At 42.3% G+C, this 26,566-nt stretch overlaps 1 protein-coding gene across 2 annotated transcripts in view; it reads right to left on the bottom strand.

Annotated features, from left to right (window-relative positions):
* Positions 1-1,975: 1,975 nt before the first annotated feature.
* The window catches only part of PLCXD3 (phosphatidylinositol specific phospholipase C X domain containing 3), an 85,027-nt gene continuing 60,436 nt past the window's right edge, over positions 1,976-26,566 (bottom strand). The window contains exons 3-4 of one of the 2 annotated variants that reach the window (XM_056325559.1): positions 6,827-6,963; positions 1,976-3,379 (exon numbers count right to left, since the gene is read on the bottom strand). In XM_056325559.1, the coding sequence (XP_056181534.1) occupies positions 3,321-3,379; positions 6,827-6,963 (196 nt within the window). In that variant the 3' untranslated portion in view covers positions 1,976-3,320. Of the gene's footprint in view, positions 6,964-26,566 lie in introns of both variants that reach the window. The other variant, XM_056325560.1, reaches the window with a different exon arrangement.

The raw sequence follows: 26,566 nt of genomic DNA, 5'->3' as shown, positions 1-26,566 counted from the left end.
TGCCTCAGTGGCGGGTACCCCTCACCATGCCTGCGTGAGCTGCAGGCAGCGACGCCGAGAGGGTCCAGGGGGGTGATGGGACAGGCTAACACTTCAGAGGTACACCCCCTGCTTTCCACCTCCCTCCCTCTTACAAGATTCCACCAGGGGCAACAGCCCGCAGCATGGGCTCATGCAGGCTACAGAGTAGGGTCATACACTTTGGTACTTGAGGCACATTGGGCCTGGAGAGCCATGATGGGGCAAGAGGTAGCCGAGAGGCTACTGTCTCCCTGGCAGCATGAGCACACCGCAAGGCCCTGTGGTATTCCAGGGTCCCACGTAGGCAGGTGGAAATGGTACTCCCACTGTAATGTGCTCACCAGGCAGTGCACGCACACCCTAACACAATGCACAGCCTCAGCCCAACATCTGGCTCCACCTCGCATCGCAAAACAGTGTTTAAGAAGCCTCCTACACAGAAAGCCTTGAATGCGGCAATGAAGCCATACACCAAGCATACAGGTACCAGAACTTTATTAGATGTTTCACTGGATACAAAGAAATTGGATTTTATGTTACTCTGTTTTTACATTAAATACACATTCTTATCATAAAAATTCACATTTGCAATACAGAACTGTAGGCATTTTTTACACAACATTTATTAAAGTACCACTGAAAGGATCCTAAAAAGAGAAGGTGCAGCTCTGTGAACCTTTGTGGGCACAACACACAGGGAGCTCCATGTCCTCAGTGTTACACAATTGTCCTTCCCACGAAAACAGAGAAAAGTCATTCAAATGCATTAATGCTCATTGGGAATAATAAGGCTTCTGTACAGAGATCCTGAACAGTGTCTGGAGGCAGTGTCGCAATAACAACCTATATATCAGCTACATGATCTTAAAGCTACTGATGACTGAGGCAGTCAGAAACTCATCAACTGTCCTGGCAAGCCCAGATGTATCTTCTTTTTCTTTTTAAAATTACGTTTTTAACCATGCATTCTTATTTTCAATAATAATAATTACACATAAACCCAGGATTCTGCTTTAAGGTTCACAGCTTCTCAGCAAAACCAATTTCAGCTACTCAAGTGATCTCTCCTGACCAAATTTACTTTTCTAGGATCCAGAGCTGAGGGAAGAGATGTCACCTCACTGCAGAAAAAAAAGCCTAAGTGTACCTCCATCTGAGGAGATGCTCATTGGAATATCATCCAACCTGTTTTTAATTTAGAGGGGCAAAGTTTATAACTGAATTCTCATCAGCCGAGAAGTCAACCTAAAAGGACATGTGTACATAAAATGGAGGAATGTGGAGATAAACCATCCAGGGACATCAGTTATGGGACACTGCCATATTTTAGCCCCATATTTAACATCTTATGAGAACCTGTGGATTGCTATGGTGTACTGAGGATGACAAACCTATAATCCTCACTTTGAGCCGTGTTGCTCACAGCTGGCAGTTAAAGGGATGCGTATGCAGAAGTTGAGATAAGGAGCGCTGAGCACAGGCAAAGGACAAGAGTGGTAAGAGGTTGCATTTTAACTAGACAAATATAACAGAAGAGGGTCTGAAATCAGACTTCTGCCTTCCCTCAATCACTGTTCAGGTGGGTATGGCTGAGGCTGACCTCGTACAAAACATACCATAGGGCAGGCACGCTCTGCCTATCCTGTCCAACCAGCCAGGCATAAGGTGGACACTCTCTGTGTTCAGTATGTCTTTCAGAATTACCTTTGGCACCAGGCAGGGGCATCTCAGACAGAAACCATGAAGCGAGAGCCAGACCTGGCTGTGAGAATTGTAGAGGGCTCATACTTGTGGGTAATGTAGAGATCCTTACGTAGAGCGTAGGTCCTGCAATCCACTGGGAAATTATTATAGTTTTTTTAATTAAAGCTTCCACAGCTCCTGAAAGCAGAATGCTGCATGTGGGCAGGCCAGACCAGGCTGCTCAGCTTCTGACATTTATCATTTTTACACCCTCGACTGGAGCACAGTTCAAAGTTCTTCCAGCAAATTTACAGCTATGTTCCGGCACAGGACAGTAATAGTACTACACAGTATCCAGGCACTTCCCCAAAGGCAGGGCATCACCACCCTCCGATCATGATTGTATCCCCAAAGATGAATTTTAGACCATTCAAATACATGATCAGAATTTCCACTAGCATCAGCAGGAGCTCTGTGTGTACAGAAGTGATTTGATCTGTATCACACTTGAAAGCATGTCTTTGCCACCCCCTACAATCAAGGCAGTAAAACAGGCAAACATCCTATTCCTTATTTACCATAAGTGAGCTCCAAGTAACTTGAAGTTAACTGTTCAGTGCCAAGAAGTGAGCCCCACGGACTGACATTTGAAATCAGAACTGATAATTATGGGATTTAAACAATATTATACGAATGCATTAAGGCAGGTTACATAACTGTCCTTTCCCTTTAGGATTTATTATTATTTTCTTGCAAGTTGTAGACAATCCATACTCCCATACACACACAAACCTACAAAACAGCAGCACAGTAAAAACAAAATAGATCACTGAACTCCAGCATACTTGTAATCAATACATTGCACATACTATACAGCATATTTTAACCTCATCATTGGGTGAACACACACAATTCAGAACAACATTGATTGTATGTAACACAGAAGCTACCACTGAGATATGGTAAGTACACCGTATACACTACTAGCTTTTACATCACTGAAAAGGAGTTTAGAAGTTTAAAATAGTATTACCTGAACTCTTGAAATGACCAAACAGCCTACTCAGTTGCTAATATCTAATGCTCCATATAATACAGTCAGGATAAACAGCACTGGACTAGTGTTTTCAGGGTACTCTACTTTTTTGATACGTGGAGTAAAGCTCCAAAATTTTAGATTTCTTTCACAACACAGCATATACTTACTACACACTGACTATCTGCTCCCTCTCATCCCAGGGTAAAGGCTTAGTAACTACTCTGAAGTTAGTAGAAATGGTCTAGATTTGTATGAGTATGACAGAAAGACTTAGCTGAGCATACAAGGTCATACATTTCCTCTCACAGATGTATGTATATATACACACACATGTATGTTCAGAAGATGGCTTGATATGGCAGGACCTACAAAACCAGTAAAGTAACCAACAGAAAGGAATGCAATAACCCACTGATTTTAAAATTAGGCTCTTGTGGTCTGATTCTGATCTTACCCCTCTGCGCGCAAGGCAGGAATCAGACTCCAGGACCAGCTGCTATTTGGTCCAGATCGCTGCAGGCTGGATCAGTACTGAACATGTCATCCTGTGTAAACTTGAAGATAGAGCCAGGTGGGTTTACACCAGCTGAGACACTGCATGTGTTGTGTAATGCAGTCGCAATTTTTCACGTGTGACTGAAAAGAAAGGATCAAGTAGTCATGTGAAAACATCAGAGAACGACACTACTTGATGGGTATACAATGAACCATAGCCGGAGGGAAAATGAGCACAGGAAGAAAAAAAGTGTTTTGATACATGAAATATGACAGTTTGAGTAAGTGGATGCTTATGAAGATCAATAGTGTAGACAGGTATTTTTTTCTCTGATGGTCTAATCACAATCATCTAATTTCCCACCCAAAATTCCTCATAATACGTGTGTAGAAACCTCCCAAATGAATCAGGTCAGAACAACTCATCTGACCCAAACCCACAAGTACATTTCTGTGTGAAAACAAAGAGTTTTAGCTGCATACGGGTGGCAAAACTGGGCTCTTGAATGGTCCAGTTGTACTGCATAGTCCCATCTGGCTTGTTCTTTTCTGGAGAAATCTCTCAAACAGTATCAGCAGGGAATGTATCCCTATCAGGATTTACAGTTTTGGGGCCTCACAGATAAAACTGCCAGAAAAGCACGAATAATATCCCCATACACGCACTTTTTGTTTTAGTAATTAAGGCGAGTTTGTTTACCTGTCCCTAACAGAAAATGCTGTGCTTCTCCAATAAAAAGGAGATCAACAGCTAAATGAAAACATAATTTTTCTGATCAAAACTTAACATTTTGCTAAGACTTATTTTTCCCCCATTGATGGAGAAACTATATGGTTTGTCTATTATCCTTTGTGTCAGAGGATTTTTTTTGCTTTGCTTTTATTTTCCAGCACCCAAATAACAATTAGAATAAAACCAATGCCAAGCGAACATTTCATAACAATGCTAACAAGCCCAAGATAGCGCTATATTTATTCATATATACAGGTGCGCGCGCACACACACACACACACACTTTTCTTAAATACAGCAGAACATTTGCTTTGAGTACACCTCTGAGTAAGCAAAAAGTTCAGTGTGTCTGGTGTGTGTTTCAGCATGGGGTCCCAGCAGGAATGTGGTGTTGTTGATGCTCTCAGATTCAACAGAATTTCAATATGAATCCAAAAAAAGAAACCTAGTTTTCGCTCCACCCAAGGATTCAGTTTACTTTACTATAGTAAAAGGATAGGTTAACTATTTTGACTGTGCTTAAGCAGATGAAGGATGACAGGAAGAGTGTGGAAGCAAACAAACCCATCTAAACGGAAAAATGAAAAGAGCATTTCACACCACATTGCCAATAAATAAGCAAAAATACTCATGTTTCTATGCAGGACACACACATAGGGTAGGTTAAAAAACCACATATACTCCATGTTTGATTTTATGTGTCTCTTACATTAATTTTGTTTGGAGAGTCTATGGAAACTGGAAACAAAATGCCTCAACCCACCCCATAACTTGCTTAGTTGTGGGTGAAAGCACTAGAGTCCTACCCCTTGTTCAATGCAAAGATGGGCTGTGACTCTTGGTAAATTTTTGAGGCAGTTCAGGTAAAGTTTTAATGCTGTAAAAAACCTAACTGGCTTAGATTACAGATTTCACTGGGGATGAATCTTACAGTCCTAACCTATACAGAAAAAATGCTACAGAAGCAGGCATCATAGCGTCATAACAGCTGCACAGTTTTTTTCAACCAAATTTATAATTCTTCTGTCCAGAAACCCGAGTATCATTATGCAAGTGTGCATGGATGTCTTTGTGTCATATACATACATTTCAATGTGTCATTATACTACACATACACTTAAACTTCCTTTACAGTGCACACATGCACACTTTTTCCAAGGCACCCTCTCAGTACAAAATAGCAGCAAGTTTTCATTTTATTCCACTTCTTCCTAAATTAAAAACAACAAAAACCCTATAAACCCCTCGTAACCCACCTGTTCGATAACACCATTTTAGTTTTTCTAAAATCTGATGGTAGATGGTATTCCTTACCATCTGACAGAGAATAGCAAAGGACTGTATGATGCCATTCTCTTTTCTCACTCAACCAAAAGTTCTAGTAACATCAATGGAAACTTGACCTCAGTCTTTATCCCATAAAGCTCTACAATATCTCAAAGAGCATTTTTCTTTTAAGACATTATAGCATCTACTGTTTTGTACAAATGAAATGTTTTGCTTTTCAAAGTAGTGTGTCTGTGCATTGATGTATCCAGGAGATATGACTGATTGCATTGTATCCAGTTAGGTGTCATACAGTGCCAATGCTCTCATTTTATAAATCACTATGTTTTCCACACATTTGAGTTTTATATATGTTTCATTAAAAGTAGGATGATCAGCAATTCTGCTCCTTGCTAGAACAGTGCCATTCAGGAGACTTCCAACCTTGTGTTACGCAGTATTACATCCCACAATTCAAGGGCTATAGATTATGGTTATTTGCTAGATATTGAACTACTATGCTCTTTAGTAGAGTAATCAGTGCCAGTGATGAAACTGGCACTGATTCTTTTGTAATCAGCAGAGAAGTGTTGTGTTTGGAGCTGCCTTAAAGAGAAGCTTAGACTGCACCTATTTTTTTGAGTATTTGAAGTTTTAGTCCTGCAGAAAGCACATTTCCACTATGGGACAAAATCCCGACCACCTACAGTACAGACAATTTCCTGATCCTATCCCCAATCTAGGCTCAACACAGGAAATTTTCCTATTAAATTCAGTGTATGTTGGATCAGGCTTTTATGTAAAATTAATCCTGGGATGGTATGATGCTCCAAGCTGGCCTAACTTTGTTCCTGCCAGAACCAGGAAAAATACGTACTGGCATCTCCTAGTACAGAATTAGGCCAGCATCATCTATCTGCTGACTTGACCTAGGGAGAGACATTGGAAAACCACATTTCGAGAATGAAAGGCAAGCAGGACTTAGTCTGTGCTCTGTGCAGGATACGTAATACATCATGTTAACTGTCCACTGATATCTGTGTGTTAGAGGCATGACTTTGGATTTACTTCACAAAGGCATTTAAACCTGTAGCTCACTGATAAATATGATCAGTTAAACCACCTAATAGATAAAGTGTAGTGGCTTAAAATTTGTGGGCCAGATATACTGTCCTCAGTCTCCTGGTGTAATGATCACATTGTTGGGAATCCTGCTGTGGGCAGGCACAGGCAATACAGATCCCCTTGCTTCAAAAGCAGCAAATTTCTTGGCACTGTTCATAACCATAGAAGACATATGAATCGCATTTGATACTCATGGAAAACATGTAAATGGCCTTCTTTTATCACACGCTGTAAACATGTTTAGTTTTGCTCTTCACATGAAACACAAATGTAAAAATTGATCACAATTGATTAAAACATTTCCCCTACGCCCACCCACTAAAGCCCTAAACACCTTAGCGTGTTATAGGAAGATTAGTGTTTTACAAGATAATTCTTTTAAAATGCAATCTTTTTGTCCCCCCAAATTCTAAACAATGCAACAACACACATATTATAGTACTATCAAGTAGTGTCATCTTCACCTTCATCCAGGGCATAGTTGAGCTTTATTACTGTGCTGATAAAGTCACCGAGTTCTACAAAATCTGCGGTGATAATATTCACACCACCTTCTCCTGGTTTCTGAGTTCGGACCCACTGCATCATTGCAGGAAGAGCCCTAAGGAGAAAAAAGGACAATACACATAAAGCAGTGAGACAAATGCATCGAGACAGGATTTACCAACAGTGACTCCCAGTGATCTTGTTTTCTAAGAGAACCTTGTGAGAAAGGACACAGGTTACTGCTCAGCCCCCTTCTTTTTATAACATTAATTCTCTTGGAAATAATATATTGACTGCACTTCAACTTCTCAGTAAAAAGAATGGAAGGAAGATCATACAGGCTCACAGTAATTACTGATCTTGCCTAGGGACAAGGGCATAAACCAGATACCTTTTCAATATCATCCAGCTATATGACTACATGGGAATTGTTTAGGGGAAAAAGCAGTAACAGAGAACACAAGCTATTTGCAAAGCATGTCTGACACATTCAAAGAAATGCTGAAAATAATATTTTGGCAGACACTGGACCAACCCTATTTCTACAGTGTAAGTACAGCATATTACCAAATACCCTTTCTTTCCCAGTATTCATATCCTAGCCATGAGTTATATTTAATAATAAACCAGTGGTTAGTAACAGAAATGAAAAGCACCACAGTCATATCAACTCTTTTCTAAAATGGAATATTTTTATTATGTCAGACCCTTCGCATGGGAATACTGGGGTCTAAAAGATGTCTTCCTAACTGGATTTGTAAGTATAAAGAAATTTTTCTGACACCATGAAAATATAAAGTGAAGATTGTAAGAAATACCTATGGGAATATAAAGGGCTCTCCAGTCCTGCTGAGGAAGCCAGGCAGCAAGATCCAGTTTTCAGAAGACAGAAGTTAATAGCATTCCAAGAAAATAAGGTACATATTTTTCAGAGAGAGGGCATTTTTCAGAGAAAGGGTAATTGACCATTGGAACAAACTCCCAATGACTGTGACAAACTCTGTAGCACTTGGAGTCTTTAACTCAAGCCTGGATGTTGTTCAAAAAATACACTCTCAGTCAACGTCAGGCTGCTGCGATAAATGAAAGAACCTATGGACTGGGCAGGGCCACAGTATAGATAAACACTGTGTTCTCCCTTTGCTCTAACATCTATAAATCTGTGATTCCCCCTCACCCAGCATGCTGTACATCCTTTTTCACAGAGGCAAGGTAGATGTAAATTGTTGGTCTGACAGGAATTTAAATCAAGCTGAACATACTGAACCTAAATCTGCTCCCAAAAGCTTTAGGAAAATAGACCTGAAGAAAACAGAACTGTTGGCAGACACTTGTCAGTGTCTTGTACTTGTACTTGTCAGTGGTCATCAGAATCAGTTTTCAAAACAGTTCAGTACAGAAAAACCCAAGCAGTTATAATTAGTCCCTTCTATCATTTTCCAGGAGAATGCACAACACTTAAGGTTTTGCTGCTGCAAAATGTGCTTAAATCCATCATAAGATCCACATTTAAGCCCAGCAACACATTTTATTTCACTCACTGATTCAATATGACTGAAGAACATGTATGTATGCACACTAGCTCATAAAACTGAGCTAAAGCACTCTGCGATTTAAGAACTCAGCCAGCTACCTTTAGATTTAAGTTTATGCAATCCTGACAATCTGCACTCCATGGAACTGTAACAGGCACAGGTCAGGTGTGAAATACCCAGCAATGCCTGGACTGTTTGAAAAGATCTGTGAGCAACCAGAACCAGGACAGATCCCAGCAGAACAGCACAGACCACCAAGGTGATAAAAGGAGCTCAGAGCAGTTTAAAACTCCACAGCATCTTCACATGCAAGAGATATTGCTGCACATTTGACAAAGACACAATGCTAAACTTGTAAGGTGGCAGTATGTTGCCTTTGTCTTTAATATCCTCCTGTTTAAGCTCAAAGAGTTTCAGGTTTAAATGAACTGATTGATTGTAGGCAGGCACAGATTTTTTCTTCCTTCCTTCTGCGTAAGTTGATAGTCTTGATATTTTACTCCCCCTTGAGGCATAATTACCTTATTTTGGTGTCCTTTATTTGCTCTGAAGCAGTTCTGATACAGTTCTGTGCTCAGACCATAGAGTTTGCTGTCAATATAGCAATATAGATTGAAATACTGTTTTCTTTTTCCTATTGTATTCTTAATAAGCCAGCCTTTAACAGATAGTCATGCCACCTTTTGATTAGAGCTCTATCTTAAACTCCGTTTGCCCAGCCATTTAACCTCCAGTTAGACTTGGCAGTTAAATGGGTTATTTACATTTTACTGATATTTCACACAGGACATGGTTGCATGACCATTTGCTCATATGCAAATTGTTAGATGAAGTCACAGAAATATTTTTTTCATGAGGTTAGAGAGCATTTATAGATAGGTCAAAAAATTAATCAGATTGTCCAACAGAAAGCTTATTTGCATTGCACAGGCAAAGAACACAGTCCTGTAAAAAAAACAACACCTGAACAGAAGTTTCCACTGACCTCAAAGATCTGGTCTAGGCTATACAACTCTACTTATGATAGAAATTCAGAGAAAAAAACCATACAGATCACCCTCTTCCCATAGTGCCATCTAGAAAGTGGATTACATCAATGACTGTAAGAAATCATACACTGCTCCGTTTTAGTACAAATATCTCACACGCTCACAATAATTATTAGAATAAGCCTGCTTTAACATTCCTCAGGGTGCCTTTGTGATAGCAACACAAACCTTGTTCACCCTTCCTTGTAATTTCCAGTCTCTGCAAGCCTCAAACTAGTAATTGTTCTCATTAAAGGTTTTAGTCAGAGGAACAAACCATGCTGTGTGGCAGCCACCTACATGACTGTGCTCACAGAAACTCAGTACGTACTGCGGTCTTCATACATATTCTTGCAATGTTGGTAAGAAATTATTTTGTGCATAAGCATATGCATGCCTCTCAGCTTGCAAACTTCCCATAGCACCACTGCCTCTGTGTTAAGTGGGTTCTAGTTTTCCTGTGGAGGATGCTGGATGTCCATGCTTGAGGGTCTCAGTGGAGCTCTGGCACCAGTGTTTCAGATCCCAACCCTGCAAGGCTGAGGACAGCCCAGCCATGTGAGTACAGGCCACATTTGTAGATACTCAATGCCAGTAATCTCTGCTGTTACCCCACTAAATCACAGAGGTGTAGTTGTACGGTAACTGCATCCACAGCTCTGTTGTGCTAGTGTAATGATTTTTCCTAACAAAACAGTGTTGCACTGGTAATAATGACAGCAATGCACTGTTGAAACCTCATGCAGGAGACACTCTAGCTCTCTTGAGGGCTACTCGTCTTCCAGCCCTCCTCCTGTGCCTCATCTGCCCCTCCTGTAAATGATGCAATGAAAGTTGGATGAGTTGATCAGGAGTCCTACTGGCCTCAGAGATGTGTTGTCAGGTTTCAGTGGCATGAGTAAATGTTCTGAAGGGCCTACAAGATGAAAACTCCTAAATTAACATGCTACAAAGAACCAGGCAGCTGCTGACAGCTGCAGAATACTTTGAGTCCTTAAACTGAGTCGGCTGCATCCCACAGCTGTACAGTCCAACCTTTGCAGCCATAATCCCACTTCTCAAAGGAATCACTCCTAACCCCCAAGGGCTGCCAATACCAAGTGTAATGCTGAGCCACACACAAACAGAAGGCTGCTGCCTGCCTTAGCCTAGAGCCAGGGAGGAGAGAAGGTGTGCTGTCAGCCAAACCTGCGCAGGGAGGAAGAGAGGAGTCTCCTCCCCTCGCCCCACTACCTGGGGCACTATTTTCATCCTGCTGCAGCTCCACTGACCTGGGTTGGGGCTGGCCAGATATGTTAAAGAACACAGCAGTACTGCCCTAAACTACAAAACATGCATGGCCCTTTTCAAAGCTATTGAATACTGAAGTTACTTTTTCCCTTTTTTTTTTTTTTAATACATCAAAGATCTCAAGTGGACTCCAATGGTTTTGTTTAAAAAGTAGTAATTAAACATTCAAGTAGCTTCAGTTCAAGCAGCAAAACTGTGACTCCCATTACAAGCTTTCAGAAAGAAAACATGACCTAAATAATCACATTAAAATTTGCTTTAAAAATTTTGCTCTTAGAATATTTTAATTCAGAAAGAGGGGTGATTGGTTAGTTGTTTTTTAATAATGCCTGAGTCATCAAAGCCTGACAACATGACAGAAGACTAATGACAGCAGCACTCTAAGGTAGGACCTCCTGCGGTGAAACAGCCGTCCCTCTCTGCAGAGCTTTCAAGGGAGAGAAGGAGGAAAAGCAACTTCATAAACACAAAAGGGCTGTTCAATGCTTTAATGACAGCTGGATCAATAAAGGCAGAGAACGGGTTTTCTTCTGGAGTACAGGGAGCCAGTACAACCTAATCCAGAGTGAGAAACTGGTCTCATGTACAGAATGCGATGCTGCCAAGCACTAAGTGCCCATTCCCAGTAACATCAGTGAGAACTAAAGCAGGTCCACTTGCTCAGGGCAAAGTTACATGTGGCATTTCTTCCCTCTCCAGTAAAGTACACACCATGCCTCCCTGAAGCCTCTTGCAAATAGTTGTTACTGTTCAAGAAAAACAGCATTCCCCTGCAGGAGGATGTACTCACACTAGCCTGAACCTGAATCCCTACACTCTTTAACTTTTCCCTCCTCCATCCAATTTTACCCATGTTTGCACCAACACTGATTAATTCTGCAGCAGTAATTCTGCACATGCTGGTTGTGGCTTTTCAAGGATGCTGAGAATTCTCGCTGCAGTGGGAGCAATGGATGTCTCATGTGCCACTGAATCATAACAATTGCAATTGGAAAGAACCTTGAAAAGTGTTCAAGTTCATCCAGCTAATCCTTGGTAGGACCAACTATACTGAGATCAATGGTACAAACCACTCCTGGTGATTGTTCAATTTAATCAGTACTTACAAGCCTCCAGCGATGGAGGTGTCACAACCTTCCTCTGTATTCAGAGCATCCCTTATGTAAATATTCTTATACATCCCAATTAGCTTCAACTGGGCTACCTACAAATAAACGCCACCAATAATAATGGCATTAAGGTGTGCTGCTCAACGGTATTTACCATGTCCTTACTCTGCACCTCCTAAAGATTTACTGTTCATCAGTAAATAAGCTTCCCTGCAGAACATGAACTTTAGATACCACTCCACAGTACATCATTCTACCGTAATTTTCTCTGTGGCAAAAGTAGTTTAAAAGGTCCTCTTTTTTTACATGCCAGCTGTTTGTTTCTGCTCCCTGATCACAAGTTACCATTCTCTCAGTTGTGCTAATAGACCTGTAGGGACAAAATAAAAACCAGCACATGGAAATGGTCTGGATTAACAGAAACAGATCAACTATTTCTGCTCTCCCTCTGTCCCAAATGGCCCAGTGCACTGATGAGGTTTAATTTATAACAGCACCTCCCAAACTGTTGAATTGACACAACCAAGGAAAAAATGAACCAAAGCACAGAGATTTACATGAGCTTGGCATGAACGGGCTGGGAAGGAACTCCTTAGATTCACTTCCTTACCCCTCAGATGCTCTCTAAGCAGCAGTAGTGTGGCCACAAAATGGGCACTACCAAGGCCAGACTGACTGCAACCAGAAAATTTGGGCACCCCCGGGTGAAATTTTATTATTAATAGTCTCAAAGGCACTCATGAGAATTCCTTTCCCTGGATCCTGAATGGATGTTACATTGCCCACAAGCTGTCATTTTACAAGAACTACGTACATTAACGTCCAACAGCCCTGAATTTATTCTTCTGAATTGCTTATCTATAATTCAGTCATCTCCAATTGCTTTATACAGTTTGGAAACACATCTAATCAGATGACGCAGACTACTGTGCTGGGGTCAGATGAATATTTTAAACGTAATTGATCACAGTACTGTGCAGAGTCACTAGGGGCCAGATGTCTTCACTCTCCTATTGAGCTGTTGTTAGCTTTCTGCGTTTCATTTCTAAGGGGAGGAAGAAACGAGTGCAAAGAGCCTTCTCTGCCCTCCCTTCAAAGAACATTTCAGCTGAATTTATTGAACCTACACGTCTATGCTTGTACAAAAATACAATGGGATATTTAATAACTGCAAATGGTGGTTCTGGAGGTGATTAATGTTCAACATCCTATTCTTCTCCAATCGGGGTCCTTTCCTTTGCACCTAAGGCATTAACTAAAAGCATTAGGAATGCAGACAGCTGGGAAAGGACTCAGGGGACCTTGCAGTATAAAAGACCTCATTAATAAGGTAACTTAGTATTTTGGCTACTCTTTTGGTCAATGTAAGGAGGAACTGAAGTGGGTAATGCAAAAGCTCAAATCTTGAATGGCTACCACACAAAGTGAGGCATTTAGCTTTTAAATCATGACTGAAGGCAGCCTTGTAACACATGCAATTATGCTAGTATGGACAAATACGTGATAGTCCATGGATTAACAGGAAAATTACTGCCTGCCATGAGGATTCCAGTGTTCAAAGGCTGGCTTTTTCCAGTGATCCAGCAGATGAAGTCAGACAAGCTCATTAACTGCTCTTCTAACCTGGACTTGTGCAAAGCATTTGGCACTGTCCCGCACAACAACCTCGTCTCCAATCTAATCCCATAGATTTGATGGGTGGACCACTTGGTGGATAAGGAATTGGCTGGACGGTCTCACTCAAAGAATTGTGGTCAACAGCTTGATGTCCAAGTGGAGACTGGTGACAAGCAGGTTCCTATGGGGTCTGTATTGGGGACAGCACTAACATCTTTGTTGCTGACGTGGACAGTGGGATCAAGTGCACCCTCAGAAAATTTTCTGATGACACCAAGCTCTCTGGTGCCATCAACACACTGAAGGGAAGGGATGCCATCCAGAGGGACCCTGATGGGCTTGAGAGGTAGGACCATGCAAATCTCATGGCCAAATGCAAGGTCCTGCAGCTGGGTCAGGCCAATCCCATGCACAAATACAGGCTGGGCAGAGAATGGGTAGAGAGCAGCCTTGAGGAGAAAGGCTTGAGGCTGTTGGTGGACAAGCAGCTCAACACAGCACAGCAATGTGCCCTTGAAGCCCAGAAAGCCAACTGAATCCTGGGCTGCATCAAAAGAAATGTGGCCAGCAGGCTGAGGGAGGTGATTGTGCCCCCCTGCTTTGCTCTGGTGGGACCGCACCTGCAGTACTGCATCCAGCCCTGGAGCCCCCAACATAAGGACAGGGACCCATTGGAGCGAGTCTGGAAGAGGGCCATGAAGATGATCAGAGTCTGGCTGGAGCACCTCTCCTATGAAAACAGGCTGGGAGAGTTGGGATTGTTCAGCCTGGAGAACAGAAAGCACCAGGGAGACCTTATCACAGCCTTCCAGTACCTAAAGGGGGTCTAGAAGAAAGCTGGAGAGGGACTTTTTACAAGGGCATGTAGTGATAGGACAAGAGGGAAGGGCTTTAAACTGAAAGAGGGTAGATTTAGATCAATTAGGAAAAAGTTCTTTACTGCGAGGGTGGTGAGGCACTGGCACAGGCTGCCCAGAGAAGCTGTGGATGCCCCATCCCAGTGTCCAAGACCAGGCTGGATGGGGCTTTCAGCAACCTGGGGTAGTGGAGGGTGTCCCTATCCATGGCAGGGGGGTTGGAAGTATGTGATCTTTATGGTCCCTTCCAACCCAAACCATTCTATGATGTTATGTGAATCAGTTATCTCGCTGGAGTTCACACAGGGGAGAAACATCCCCCACTTTCATGACAGTGGTGCAAGTCTTAAGCTACGAAAATGGAGGGGAAGAGAGTGATGTCAGTATCTCAGTGCCATTCAGATGTCATTTCTTTCAGCCTTCTGTAGTCCAGAGATAAGCCTGAACACTCGTTTACACAAGTGTCTGCATGTAGCATACTTTAACTGCTTGAGACAGTTGGTCCTGGTCCCAGTTCCACGCAGAAATCTGACTGTTCAAGAAATTCACAGAAATTACAATAAGTGTGGACTACGGAAATAGGAACTATAAGTTATTCCACTGCCTTTGAAACACAGAAAATCTCTGCTTTACATATGAAAACATCTCACACCTGTCAAGGGAACAGCTACGGGTTTGGGGCTTTTCTCCCCTCTGTGTTCTTTTAAAAAAAAGTATTATTTATTCATACACCCATTACACTTGAATCACTGTTTTACACCATTCAGATCAGGTGTTAAAGTTGACGCAGAGCAGGAGCTGCTTTGTCACACATATATGTTGTAGCCAGTAATAGGCCATTCATGGCAAAGGCTTTCTCCACCAGACTCAGACAAGCCAACTCTCCAAGGGTTGCCACCATGTGTCACCTGGGACCTTTCAAAGAGCTACCCTGCTGAGGAACTTGGTAGCGGACCCCAGGTACAGAGCTGCTCAGCTACTCCCCAGTTCGGTTTCACTTGCTGCTGATGGCTCAGCCCCTTGTTAAAAAACTCACATTGTTGAGCATGCAAAATTTGAACAACGCAAGGAAGAAGAGAGGGATTAAAGGCAATGAATGAGGAAAAAAATAAGTTGTGCATGGAGGAAATGCTCTGAAATTTAATATGGAGAACAACGAAATAGAGTCTACCAAAGTGTTGAATCAACAAGAGTTGATTTTTACTAGTGCTTAGTCCTCCCAGAACCTTGGAACACAGATGAATTAGCAAAGTGATTCTGAAAATCCCACTTTTGAGTAACTGGAAAAGCCAGTAAAGCGGTATGTATCACTATCATGGAAAGCAGAACAGCTAGGTGGAAGGTAAAGTTTATCTAAGAAACTCCTGGCTGCCAGCACCGTCACTCTGCTGTATGATCCGTAACAATTTCACACGTCGTACAGTTTCCACTGAAATAGACACTACAATAAATCTAAATCACTTAAATATATTTTTTTAGTCTAATAGCATAGCCTGCAAAATTTTCTTCCTGTAGATGCTTCAAAATGAACTAAATCTGACCTATATTTGAATCCTTTGTGATTGAATACAGAGCAAAGCAATTTCCATTTTCTTTCAGATAAACAGCTCTAAGTGGTTCTAATATTTTTGTTCCATCAAGTGGAGATACAAAGCCAGTCTGCAGTGCCAGAGAACAGACAACCAAAGTATACAAACTGCACACAGCTGTTTGCCATGGTACCTCGTTCAGTTTATCCCACAATACATTATTTAGACATATTGTACAACAATTAATATTGACTGTAATGTTGAAAAATGCAAAAAGAATAACCACAAGAGAAATTTGCAGTAAAGATATGGGTCTTGCAGCATTCCCAGGAATTTAACACTTTCTGATTCTTCAGAGCAGAAATTTGCTTCATTCATGAAACATCATCAAGTAGATTACAATGAAGCAATTCACCCAACAAAGTTTAAATGGAAAATTATGAGAAAATTAACTGCCTTTGAAAAATCACAAACTCCCTGTACCTTTTTTCATCACTACTGCTATCTGGACAGCAAGAAGCAGCACAGAATATAGTAAGAACTTCAGGCTGCACACCCAAGTAACAGAAATTGAGTATAATTACAGCTCTGATTCGAATGATGTGATTAAAACAAGTCAGAAAATGAGATGGTGGGGGACAAAATTACATAGGAACATACAGTTTTTCAGCCAAATAAAAAAAATTCTAGTTTATGTTCAACATACCAAATTAAACATTCTTTTCTTACTTTTTGGTATTTTAAAATTTAACTAATTTTAAATTAGGTGTTATTTTAACATACAAGTTTATTTTCACACTGTCAAAACACTTCAATATTTCTAAAATATTAAGTTAGAAAATACTAAATGTTTTCCTACATATTTTCCTACATATTTTCCTCAAATTCACTTAGTCATCAGGTTTGACCCAAGTTCACAAATAGTGGTGCTCAGAAATCTGTTCTTCCAGCAAATTTCTGTTTAGCATAAAAATTCCTCCCTGCTGCACCTCTCTCCATCTGAGGCACCACCTCTTCTGCTTCCTCCTGCCATTTCGTTTGATTATTAGCAACTGACTTTTTGTGTGGACTGAACTTCCTCCACCTCTTTCTCCACCAAGTCTTCATGTGCAAAGCTGGTTTTATCATTTCCCCTCCAAGCTGCGTATCAAATAGATAGGTTCCTTATTACAAGGTTCCTTATTATGCTGCTGTCACTGCCACCTAGGGTTTTGCCACCCAGCACATCCGCTTGGCACCTGGACTACAGCCTGCAGGATGTCCAGGGCCATCACACATCCACTAGCTCCTCCACAACTGCCTCATCTCACCACAGAGGGAGACTAAGCTGCTTATTATCCTTTATACAACTTCTGGCTTCTAGCTCTGGCCTCACACAGCTAAGCCAGCTTTGTTAATCAGCTGGATCCCAGAGGCAATATCCTCCTAAACAGCATTCTGGGCATTGCTGTGCATCATTTACCAGGAGCAGCCTTCCCTGAGCTATTATTACTCATTCCTTCCACTTGCTTTCCTCACTACCCAGTATTAAGAAGCCCAAAGAATTTGTATGATAAACCCTGTATTATATCCATTATAATTATTTCAGATACAGTACCCAGGAGATATTACGGAACAGCCACTGCTCTTTCACAGTGAAAAACGTTTGCTCTAGCTACAGCTGAGGGAGACATGCTCACCAGACCATCTTTTCCTACCAACATGGTCCCATGTCAGGAGGTCTCGTCCCCCTGACACAGGCTTCTCTGACTTCTCAATAACCAGTGGGGTTATGAATGAATACTGCAGGAGTGCCTGCTTCCCCATCACCAGGCAGCAGCTCCTCGCATGCCTCAAGACCAGACTGCTCCCAGGGCTCCTTGCAAGCACCTGGCAGGGAAAAGAATGCTGCACCCTGCAGTCCTGTCCTGTCATCTCCAGTGACAAAGCAGGTGGCACGGACAAGACCGTGCACAGCTGCCTTTGAAAAGACAGGTTAGCAGCCACGATGTTCTCCTGCAGAAGGGGGTGTGGGAGGAATCTGCAAATGATCACTGTTCCTCTTTCAAAAGCTGACACAGCTCATATTAAAAGCAGTCAGCTTTCTCACCCAGGCTTCTCCAGCTCCAACACTGCTGGAAAACTTCACTGCTCTGATGGCAAGGAGCCCTTCTCTCACTTCCAGCCTGAATTTATTTAGTCAATGTGTAACTGTTGCTCTTGTGAGAACACCGGCCTTCCTCCCTGGTATTTATTCACCTGTGGTATTTATAGACAGCAATCATACAGCTATGTGCTAGGATAAACAAGACAAGGTCTCTCTATGTCTTCAGCAATTAATTCCCAGATTATCCTAGTTAGTAGTCCCTCTCTGCATCTTGTGCCAATTTTAATCTGCTGCTCTGAACATGGATGATCAGAATTGCACAGAATATCCTAAAAATACCCTACTCATACCTTGGGCAGCAATCTGCACATGCTGGAAATGCCTCAGTGCATATCAAGAAGATAGTGCTTTTTTCACAGATGCTTTCCACTGAGGGCTCAGCTTTAGCCAGGCAGGGGCGACACTCTCATCCCCAGCTGATGAGATCCACCTTACCAGAGCCTGCTCCTATCATTATGACCTTGCATTTTATACCACTGAATTCCAGCTCATTTCTAAATTCTGCAGGCATCCAGTTCTTGCTGTATGTCATCCCTCAGCTTCCCAGCTATCAAGATAGCCTCTTACTTTGTGTTATCAGCAAACTCCATCAGCAGTCTCCTAAAGCTGAATTCAAGGTCCTTCACAGAAATATCAGAGACAACCAGGCTCTCTGAGGAATGCTACCATTACCTTCTCTTCAGTCTAGTACTTCCAACCAGTCCCAACTCCATTTCTGACTCCCAAATTTCATTTTGGAATTTGCAATATCCCATTCAACACTTTACCAGCTGCATTATTGAAATCCCAGAATTTTCCTGTAAAACTTCCATATTATTAGTTACAAAACCAAATGAAGATCATTTGACACCATCCACTTTTGGCAAAACCTCATCCACATTTGTCTTACTTTCCATTAGCCTCTGTATCTTTAATTATCACTCCTTTCCAGTTAAGCTCTTCAGCCTCGCCTTCTCCCAAAAGCCTGTGGGAGCTCAGACCATTCCCCTGCCATTTTTAGATAAGGGCATTATGTTTGCGGCTCTGTGCTCTAAACCACTGTTTTCATAGGTCTGCTTTAATGCGTGCAATGCTCATGCTAGTCCTTCAGCAGTTCTGCTATGGAGATTAGACAGATCACTCTCCTCCCTGTTTAAATGTATTCACTTCTTAAAGCTTTTATAAAACATGTTCCCCAGTGGTACCAGGAGATGTGATACCAGAAGGCTCCCAGATGACTCCAAGAAGAATTCTGACAATTCAAAAACTGGATGAAAAACTAACTTCCAAGCTCCACACTGAATATAGCAGAACCTAACATGAAGATAAGCAGGATTAATACAGTTATTTTAACCAGCTCAGAAGGGTCTATCATTAAGGTAACAGTGGTACAGTTTACTTACTGCACTGTGCAAAGGAATCTCCTGGAAGCAATAAAATCTGCTTATTTCACTCTGGTAGACACCTCTGTTGACCTTCAAGCCCTTGTTTTTAACAGTGATCATTGGCAGATTTTGTAATCAAATGCTGATAGTCATATTTTCTTCTAACTCAAACTTACAGCCAGCAGCCTTGAAATGTGTGAATGATGCAATCAATGGCAACATGACTGACAACAAAATTCAGATCAGTCATAAAGCTGAGTCAGATTCTTTCACATTGCATAGTCCCAAATCACTAACTAGACTACATCTACCATCATGCTGTCTGCCTTGACTTCAAATCATTTTGAATTTTAAAGAGGGCAGTCAGGGCATTTCACTTGGTAAAAATAATGAGGTTGAACTTTCTTAGAGAAGAATTAAAAACAGGTTCTGACTTACTTTTTCTGCAAAAAGGTAAAAGTCCTGGAGATGTGCCACACTCTGTCTTAGATAGTGTCTCCCTGAAGAATTCTGTCCTTCCACAGTGTTTTATTACCGTGCACACCAGGTAAATTATTGTTAATAATACTTCTGCTTTACTTAGCCAGTAGTAGTCACCCTATAACTAATGGATAAAAATGTCATTTCTAATAGACATAAACAAAATTAAAATGGACATTAGGAATGAGAGAAAAAGTATGATATTGTCTGCAGACTGTCACTTGATCAACAATGATATTGAGGGGCAAGTAAAGGCTGGGTACTTCAGTGCCACACGACTATTGTGGTTTGTCTAGTCTGAAATGAAGAACTGCTGTTCTGTGAGAAACTCCAGCATTTCAAAATGTGATTTTGTTTCTAATTAGAAAGCAAATAGAAAATGTTGGCCTTTACCATCAAATAAAGTTCAAGACCTATTTCTGAAAACAGAAATGAAAACTTGTGAATATAGAAGCAGCTTTAAACATTGCTATTAACACTGTAGCATAAATCTGAAGATAAGACAAATGTAATAGAAGTACAAAGTTGCAATGTTTTGACATATTAATTATTTTGCTAAAATAGACTTCCCTTGGAGAAAAACACTGAAAGATACATTCCTGAAAAAAAGAGTAAAACTTAAAACACCTGCAGTTTTCAATAAAAAGCTGCACTAATGGGAAAAAGGACAAGTGGTTTTGTAATTGCTAGGCTGAAACAATTTACACAAACATGCACTTGCTGCCACATCTAACAACTGTAGACCAAACTCCTAAACAAGGAAATAAAATATTAACCAACATACCACTTATGTGACCTCAAATTAGCTTTAAAAACAAAAATGTTTTGATGATTTGGAGAGCTCTTACTGGCTCTGATCAGCACTACGAGTAGGCAGATATTGTAAGCACTCTCATTTTTCCCGTAATACTGGTAACTTCTGAACTGATCTTGTATTTTATTTAATGAGAACTCCATATTGATGAAACAGGGTTGCTATATCACAAATGAAACAAACCACATCAGAGACCACAAGAGAAAAGGTAGACTAAAAAATGCATTCTATAGCTTGTAAAAATATAGCAAGGGATTGCAAAGGATACATCAACAATAAACTAAAATCCTCCCAGGGTAAAGCCAAGATAGATCTTTGATTGAGAATCATCATAACAAAGAAGTCATAGAAACACAGAACAGTTTGGGTCAGCAGTGACCTGTAAAGGCCAGCTAGTCCAGCCCCCTGCAATCAGCAGGAACATCTTCAACCAGCTCAGGTTGCTCAAAGCCCCCTACACCTGGCCTTGAATGGTTCCAGGGATGGGGTGACTACCGCCTCCCTGGGCAACTTGTTCCAGTGTTACACTACCCTCATCATAATAAAATTCTTCCTTATATCTCATCTGAACCTACCCTCTTTTAGTTTAAAACCATTATCCCTATCACTGCAGGTCCTGCTAAAAAGTCTGTCCCCATCTTTCTTATAAGCCCCCTTGAACTGTTGAAAGGCTGCAGTAAAGTCTCCCCAGAGCCTTCTCTTCTCTAGGTTGAACAACCCTAACTCTCTCAGCCTGTCCACATAGGAAAGGTGTTCCATCCCTCTGACCATTTTTTGGCCTTCCTTTGGACCCACTCCAACAGGTCCTTGTCTTTCTTGTATTGAGGGCTGCAGAGCTGGATGCAGTACCCCAGGTGAGGTCTCAACAGAGCAGAGTGGAGGGGCAGAATCACTTCCCTTGCCCTGCTGGCCACACTGCTTTTGGTGCAGTCCATATGGTTTGCTTTCTGGGCTGTGTGTGCATGTTTCCAGTTCATGTTCTGCTTTTTTACCCACCAGTACCTCCAAGTCCTTATCCACAGGGCTGCCCTCAATTCATTCATCCCCTAGCCAGCATTGATACCAGGGGTTCCCCTGACCAGGTGTAGGACCTTGCACACTTTCTTGTTAAACCTCAAGAGGTTTACATGGGCCCACTTCTTGAGTTTGTCCAGGTCCCACTGTATGGCATTCCTCAGGCATGTCAACCGCACCACTCAGCTCGGAGTCACCTGCAAATCTGCTGAGGGTGCACTCAATCTCACTGTCTGTCACTGATTAAGATATTAAACAGGGCTGGTCCCAATACAGACACCTGAGGGATACCACTCATCACTGTACTCCATCGGGACATGGAGCCACTTCTCCCTTGATATGACCATCCAGCCCATTACTTATCCACTGAATAGTCCACCCATCAAATCCATATCTCCAATTTAGAAAGAAGGATATTGTCAGGGACCGTGTCAAAGGCCTTACAGAAGTCCAGATAGATGGCACCTGCAGGTCTTCCCCTGTCCACTGATGCATGTAGTCGCTCCATCATAGAAGGCCACCGGGTTGGTCAGGCAGGACCTGCCCTTGGTGAAGCCATGCTGGCTGTCTTGAATCACCTCCCTGCCCTCCACAGGTCTTAGCGAGCTTCTAGAAGAGTCTGTTCCACGACCTTCTCAGGCACAGAGGGGAGGCTGGCAGGTCAGTAGATTCCCAGGGCCCTCCCGTCTACCCTTGGTAAAAATGGGTGCAATGCTGCCCTTTTGCCAGTCTCCGGGGACTTCACCTGACTGCCAGGACCTTTCAAATACCATGGAAAGCAGCTTGGCAACCCCATCAGCCCATTCCCTCAGGACTCTGGGATGCATCTTTTCAGATCCCATAAACCTCTGTATTTTCAGGTTCTTCAGGGGGGTCTTGAACCTGTTTTTCTCTTACAGTGGGAGGGACTTTGCTCCCCCACTCCCTGCCTTGAGGTCCATCCACTCAATAGGCGTGGGAAGAGAGACTGCCAAGAGAGGTTGCAGAGAGAGGTCGTTCCCTCCTCTTTAACCATGACATGGAGACAGTGCTGGACCACTCCAGTCCATCAGCACAAGAAAACACAGACCTGTTACATCAGCCATGCACTGAGCATGAGAGTCCCTGCAGTGGCTCACACTCTTGTGGGATACAGATCAAGCTGCACGTTCACCATAGAGCTGCTGCAGTCCCCTTCCTTCTGCAGACCTCTCACACAAGATGCTGATGGTGTTCAGCCTCAGATGAGCATCTGCCTCACCTCAAGTGTCAAAGACCAGCCAGAGAGACCTTGCACACCTCCATGCAGAACTGACTCGGGTCAGCACATCCCAATGCACTGGTATATTGTGCATCAGCAGACACATTATTTGAGAGATGAGAAGAGTTCACAAGCATACACCTGGAGAAAAGTACACACTACTTTAAAAAATAACCAGATGTGAGTCTGGATCTCAGAATAGATGTACCCTGAGAAAAGCTGCACAGGCAGTATGGCTGATGCTGGCTGCAAGCAGAAAAGAAGCTAGCAGGTTACTAGAGGGAACTGCAGTAACAAGCCTGTGGTCAGTCCATCCAATGCACTATTTCCAGTTACTAGAGAATAAAGAAAAGTCCTGCCTGAGCTAGAAATTATTTTTCAGCAACAGCCCACCGATAACTCTCATGACAAATAGTTTAGGAAAAAAAAAAACCCAAAACCAGATGTTCCTCATATGGATTACTACTCCCACAAATGTTCCTCAGACTGCAGAGCTCAAAGGAGGATTTTCACCAAGAGAAAACCATTCAAGCTGAATTTATGTCTCTTCTGTTCTAGTGCAGTCAGACAGTAATAGCACTGAAAAGCTGTCTGATGGAGAGAGGGAGCCAGCCACAAATGCCACTAGGTGAGACAGATTATTATCAGCCAAACACTCTCTGAGCAGAGATTAGCAACAGGCGCAGAATTTATTGTGCCTGGTGTGAGAGCAGGAAGAGAGCATGGCTCTGCTTTCCAGTGCCACAGAGGTGACCTTACTCATCCCTCTCAGCTGAGCCCTGTCCTTTATCTTCTGCAGAAGGATGCTTAACAGACGGACCAAACCAGGCACAGACACTTGCCACACTCTCATACTCTTCAGAGAAACAGCGCCTGTCTTAGACAACACACAAACACCTTGATGACCTTGCAGCAATAAACTTCTGGACCGCCCACCCTGCACCCTATGACCGCCTGAAACAGCATCTCCGGGTACACAACATCCTCTCCTAATTCCTCCAAGTGGCAACCTTAAAGGCTTGATGGTAACACTGGTTTCAGGTTTAATTATTTAATCTCAATTGTCCAAATCCTAACCATCACCACTGCATATGCAGCTGAAGTAAAAATGAAACTTGCTGGGCTGACTGCTTGCCACACCCCTAAGGCAGAAATGAAAGCAAAGTAAAGAAAGTATGCATGGGAGGAGAGAGATGGTGAAAGGCAGCCAAGGAAACGATGTGACAACAGTGGTCCTGAGTGGAGGCAGATCCTTCTCCTGATGTAGGGACAGTAGTCACAAGCACCACCCAGCTGATGGCTCAGTTGGGACAGCAGGGAAGAGTACTGAGGAGTTGAGTCCTCACTGCCTTAGCATTATCCTCAATTAAAAGCAGGGAGCAGAAGGGTGGCCCTGTTGTTGCTGTCCTCTGGTAAGCAGCAAAACCAAGGGAAACTGTAAGGAATTTAACTCTGGGAAGAAGCCTGCTCATAAGGAGGTGAGCTTCTTTGCAATATCCTCTCAAACCCTGGCAAACAAGGCAGTGAGCACACTGGCTAAAACGTTCCCTTCCCAGTTACGCAAGCAACACAGCACACTGCCACACCTGCAGGAATTATCTGTATTATGGCATTGCTTCAGGGATGTAATTTGAACAGGTCTCACTGGAAAAGGAGAGGAGCCAGTTTCAGACCTCAGAGTATGTAAATCCTCCTGGGAAGGGAATAAAAGTCCATGGCTGTCCTTCACTGTCCAGCAGCAAAATTAAGGAGCCCATCACCCAAGATCTGATTTACTACACAATAGTGCTTGCTGGCACAACTGAGAGCATCACGGAGCTGTCTGAAAGAAAGTTAAGTAGGTTTCAACACCCCACCATGAAAGAAATTATAGTAAGGTTCCTCCCCTGTGCTATGGCTCAGAAACCAAAAATTTCAGTGGGAGAGTGCCTGCATCTCACCATGGTTCCTAGTCCACTCAGTGTCCTTCATATCTTAATACTATTTTATAATACATTCTGGATGACAAAACCACTCAGATCAACAGCTACAATATTAAAATCTTGCCAAAGGTCAAATCCCACTGTGTGATCATTCAATGTCTTAAAGATATGTCTTCCATTATTTTTCTTAGTGTCTGAGAAAAACTGAAAGACATTTTACTATGATAGGTTGCTCTCTGTTGAAGCAACTGTACAGCCTAGGACAATGCATGCGATGCTATCATTATAATTATAGACAAGCTCTTACTATAATCTCTGACTACATGAAGTTTATAACTTAGCTACACACACACACACCCACCCCCCACTCAGCTCCCCCCATCCCCAATCAATCCTGATAGAAAACAGAATTATAAAGCCTTTGCCTAGGAGTAATGTTGTAGTGGAAAAAAATAAAATCAATAAAATAGGATTAAATATTTCCAGGCTTTAAGAAAAGAAATAAAACTAAGCTTTATATGGTATCAAACCAGCATCTTTCACCATGACAGTGGTTCTCTAAGAAAGAATTGCATTCCATCCCAGACATTACCAAATTCCCAGGGAACAATCTTTAGCATCACTGTTTTAATGGAAGAAAAACATGGTCATTTTTATACCCTATGCAAGTTCTGCACCATACAGAAGGTGGTACATCAGCGACACCTTTAGTCTGTCTTCCCTGTTTACAAGTCCTTTCCCACTACCTCTGTTCCAGCTGTTTCTTTTGTACAAATGTGGCACCAGGGAGCCAGGATCCCTTACTGTTTCTTCCACATGCTTTGCCCCGATACAGCTCTGGCTATAGCCTGCATGTCTAACTGCTCATTCAGTCTACAAAGGCTAATTGTAAGCACGGGGCACTGTTTAGTAAAACTAATTGGAAGCTTGGTGTACCTCCTGACAATGGATCCCAGGGGCTTTCTGTAGCTCCCTTAGCCTACCATGCAAGTGCAGACAGCCACTGCAGAAGCTGGGGATACGCAGGTGACTTCTCCAGGGACAGTGTGGATGTGTTCTCTCTAGATTACAACTAAAAGTCCTCTAAGGCTTTAGAAGGTGCTGAGAATTGCCCAAATCCATCAGGAATGATACAGCACATGCAACAGGGTTTTCAGAGCTGACAGGAATATTCTGACAATTTCTATCCATGTCCTACCACTCCAGGACCACAGAGAAGCTACCCAAGACTAAAAATTCAAACTTCCAAACATATAGTAACTGCATGTTAGTTAGTCCAGAGCTGCCCGGTTCTCTGCTTAAAAATTGACAAGGACGTGCCTATAGACCTACTTACTCACCTAGTCCTGAAGGCAATGCATGCAAGTGCTAATACAACATAGAGACATAGACGTCATGCGTGCTGAGCTTGTATTTGCTTGGGTTTGTATTAAATGTCTTTGTATTACAGAAAGTCATTATCTGCTTGAATGCCACCTTGCGAATCAATCTGGAAAGGCTTCTTTGTGTAAACCGCTGTGCTCATTTTGTACTTTATAAATGAAGAGGAAAAGGATCAACCCATTAAGGAACAGCTTCCTTCACAATGAGGTAAAAGCAGCTAGGCAGATCCAGGCCCAGCATCAACAAATGTATTTCTCCCCACGGTCAGCACTTGTTAGCATGTATTAGCTGTAGAGTTTCCTTAGAGATCTAAGTAATGTCAGAAAGATCAAAGAAAACCCAGATGACTTAATGAGCCATTTGCAATTTCACTACGGTAGCTGTGCAGGT

The sequence above is a fragment of the Falco biarmicus genome, chromosome Z, assembly GCF_023638135.1.
Source record: "Falco biarmicus isolate bFalBia1 chromosome Z, bFalBia1.pri, whole genome shotgun sequence".
Classification (NCBI taxonomy): domain Eukaryota; kingdom Metazoa; phylum Chordata; class Aves; order Falconiformes; family Falconidae; genus Falco; species Falco biarmicus.
The sequence above is the reverse complement of the archived record's forward strand: the minus strand, read 5'-3'. Positions and strand labels throughout refer to the sequence as shown.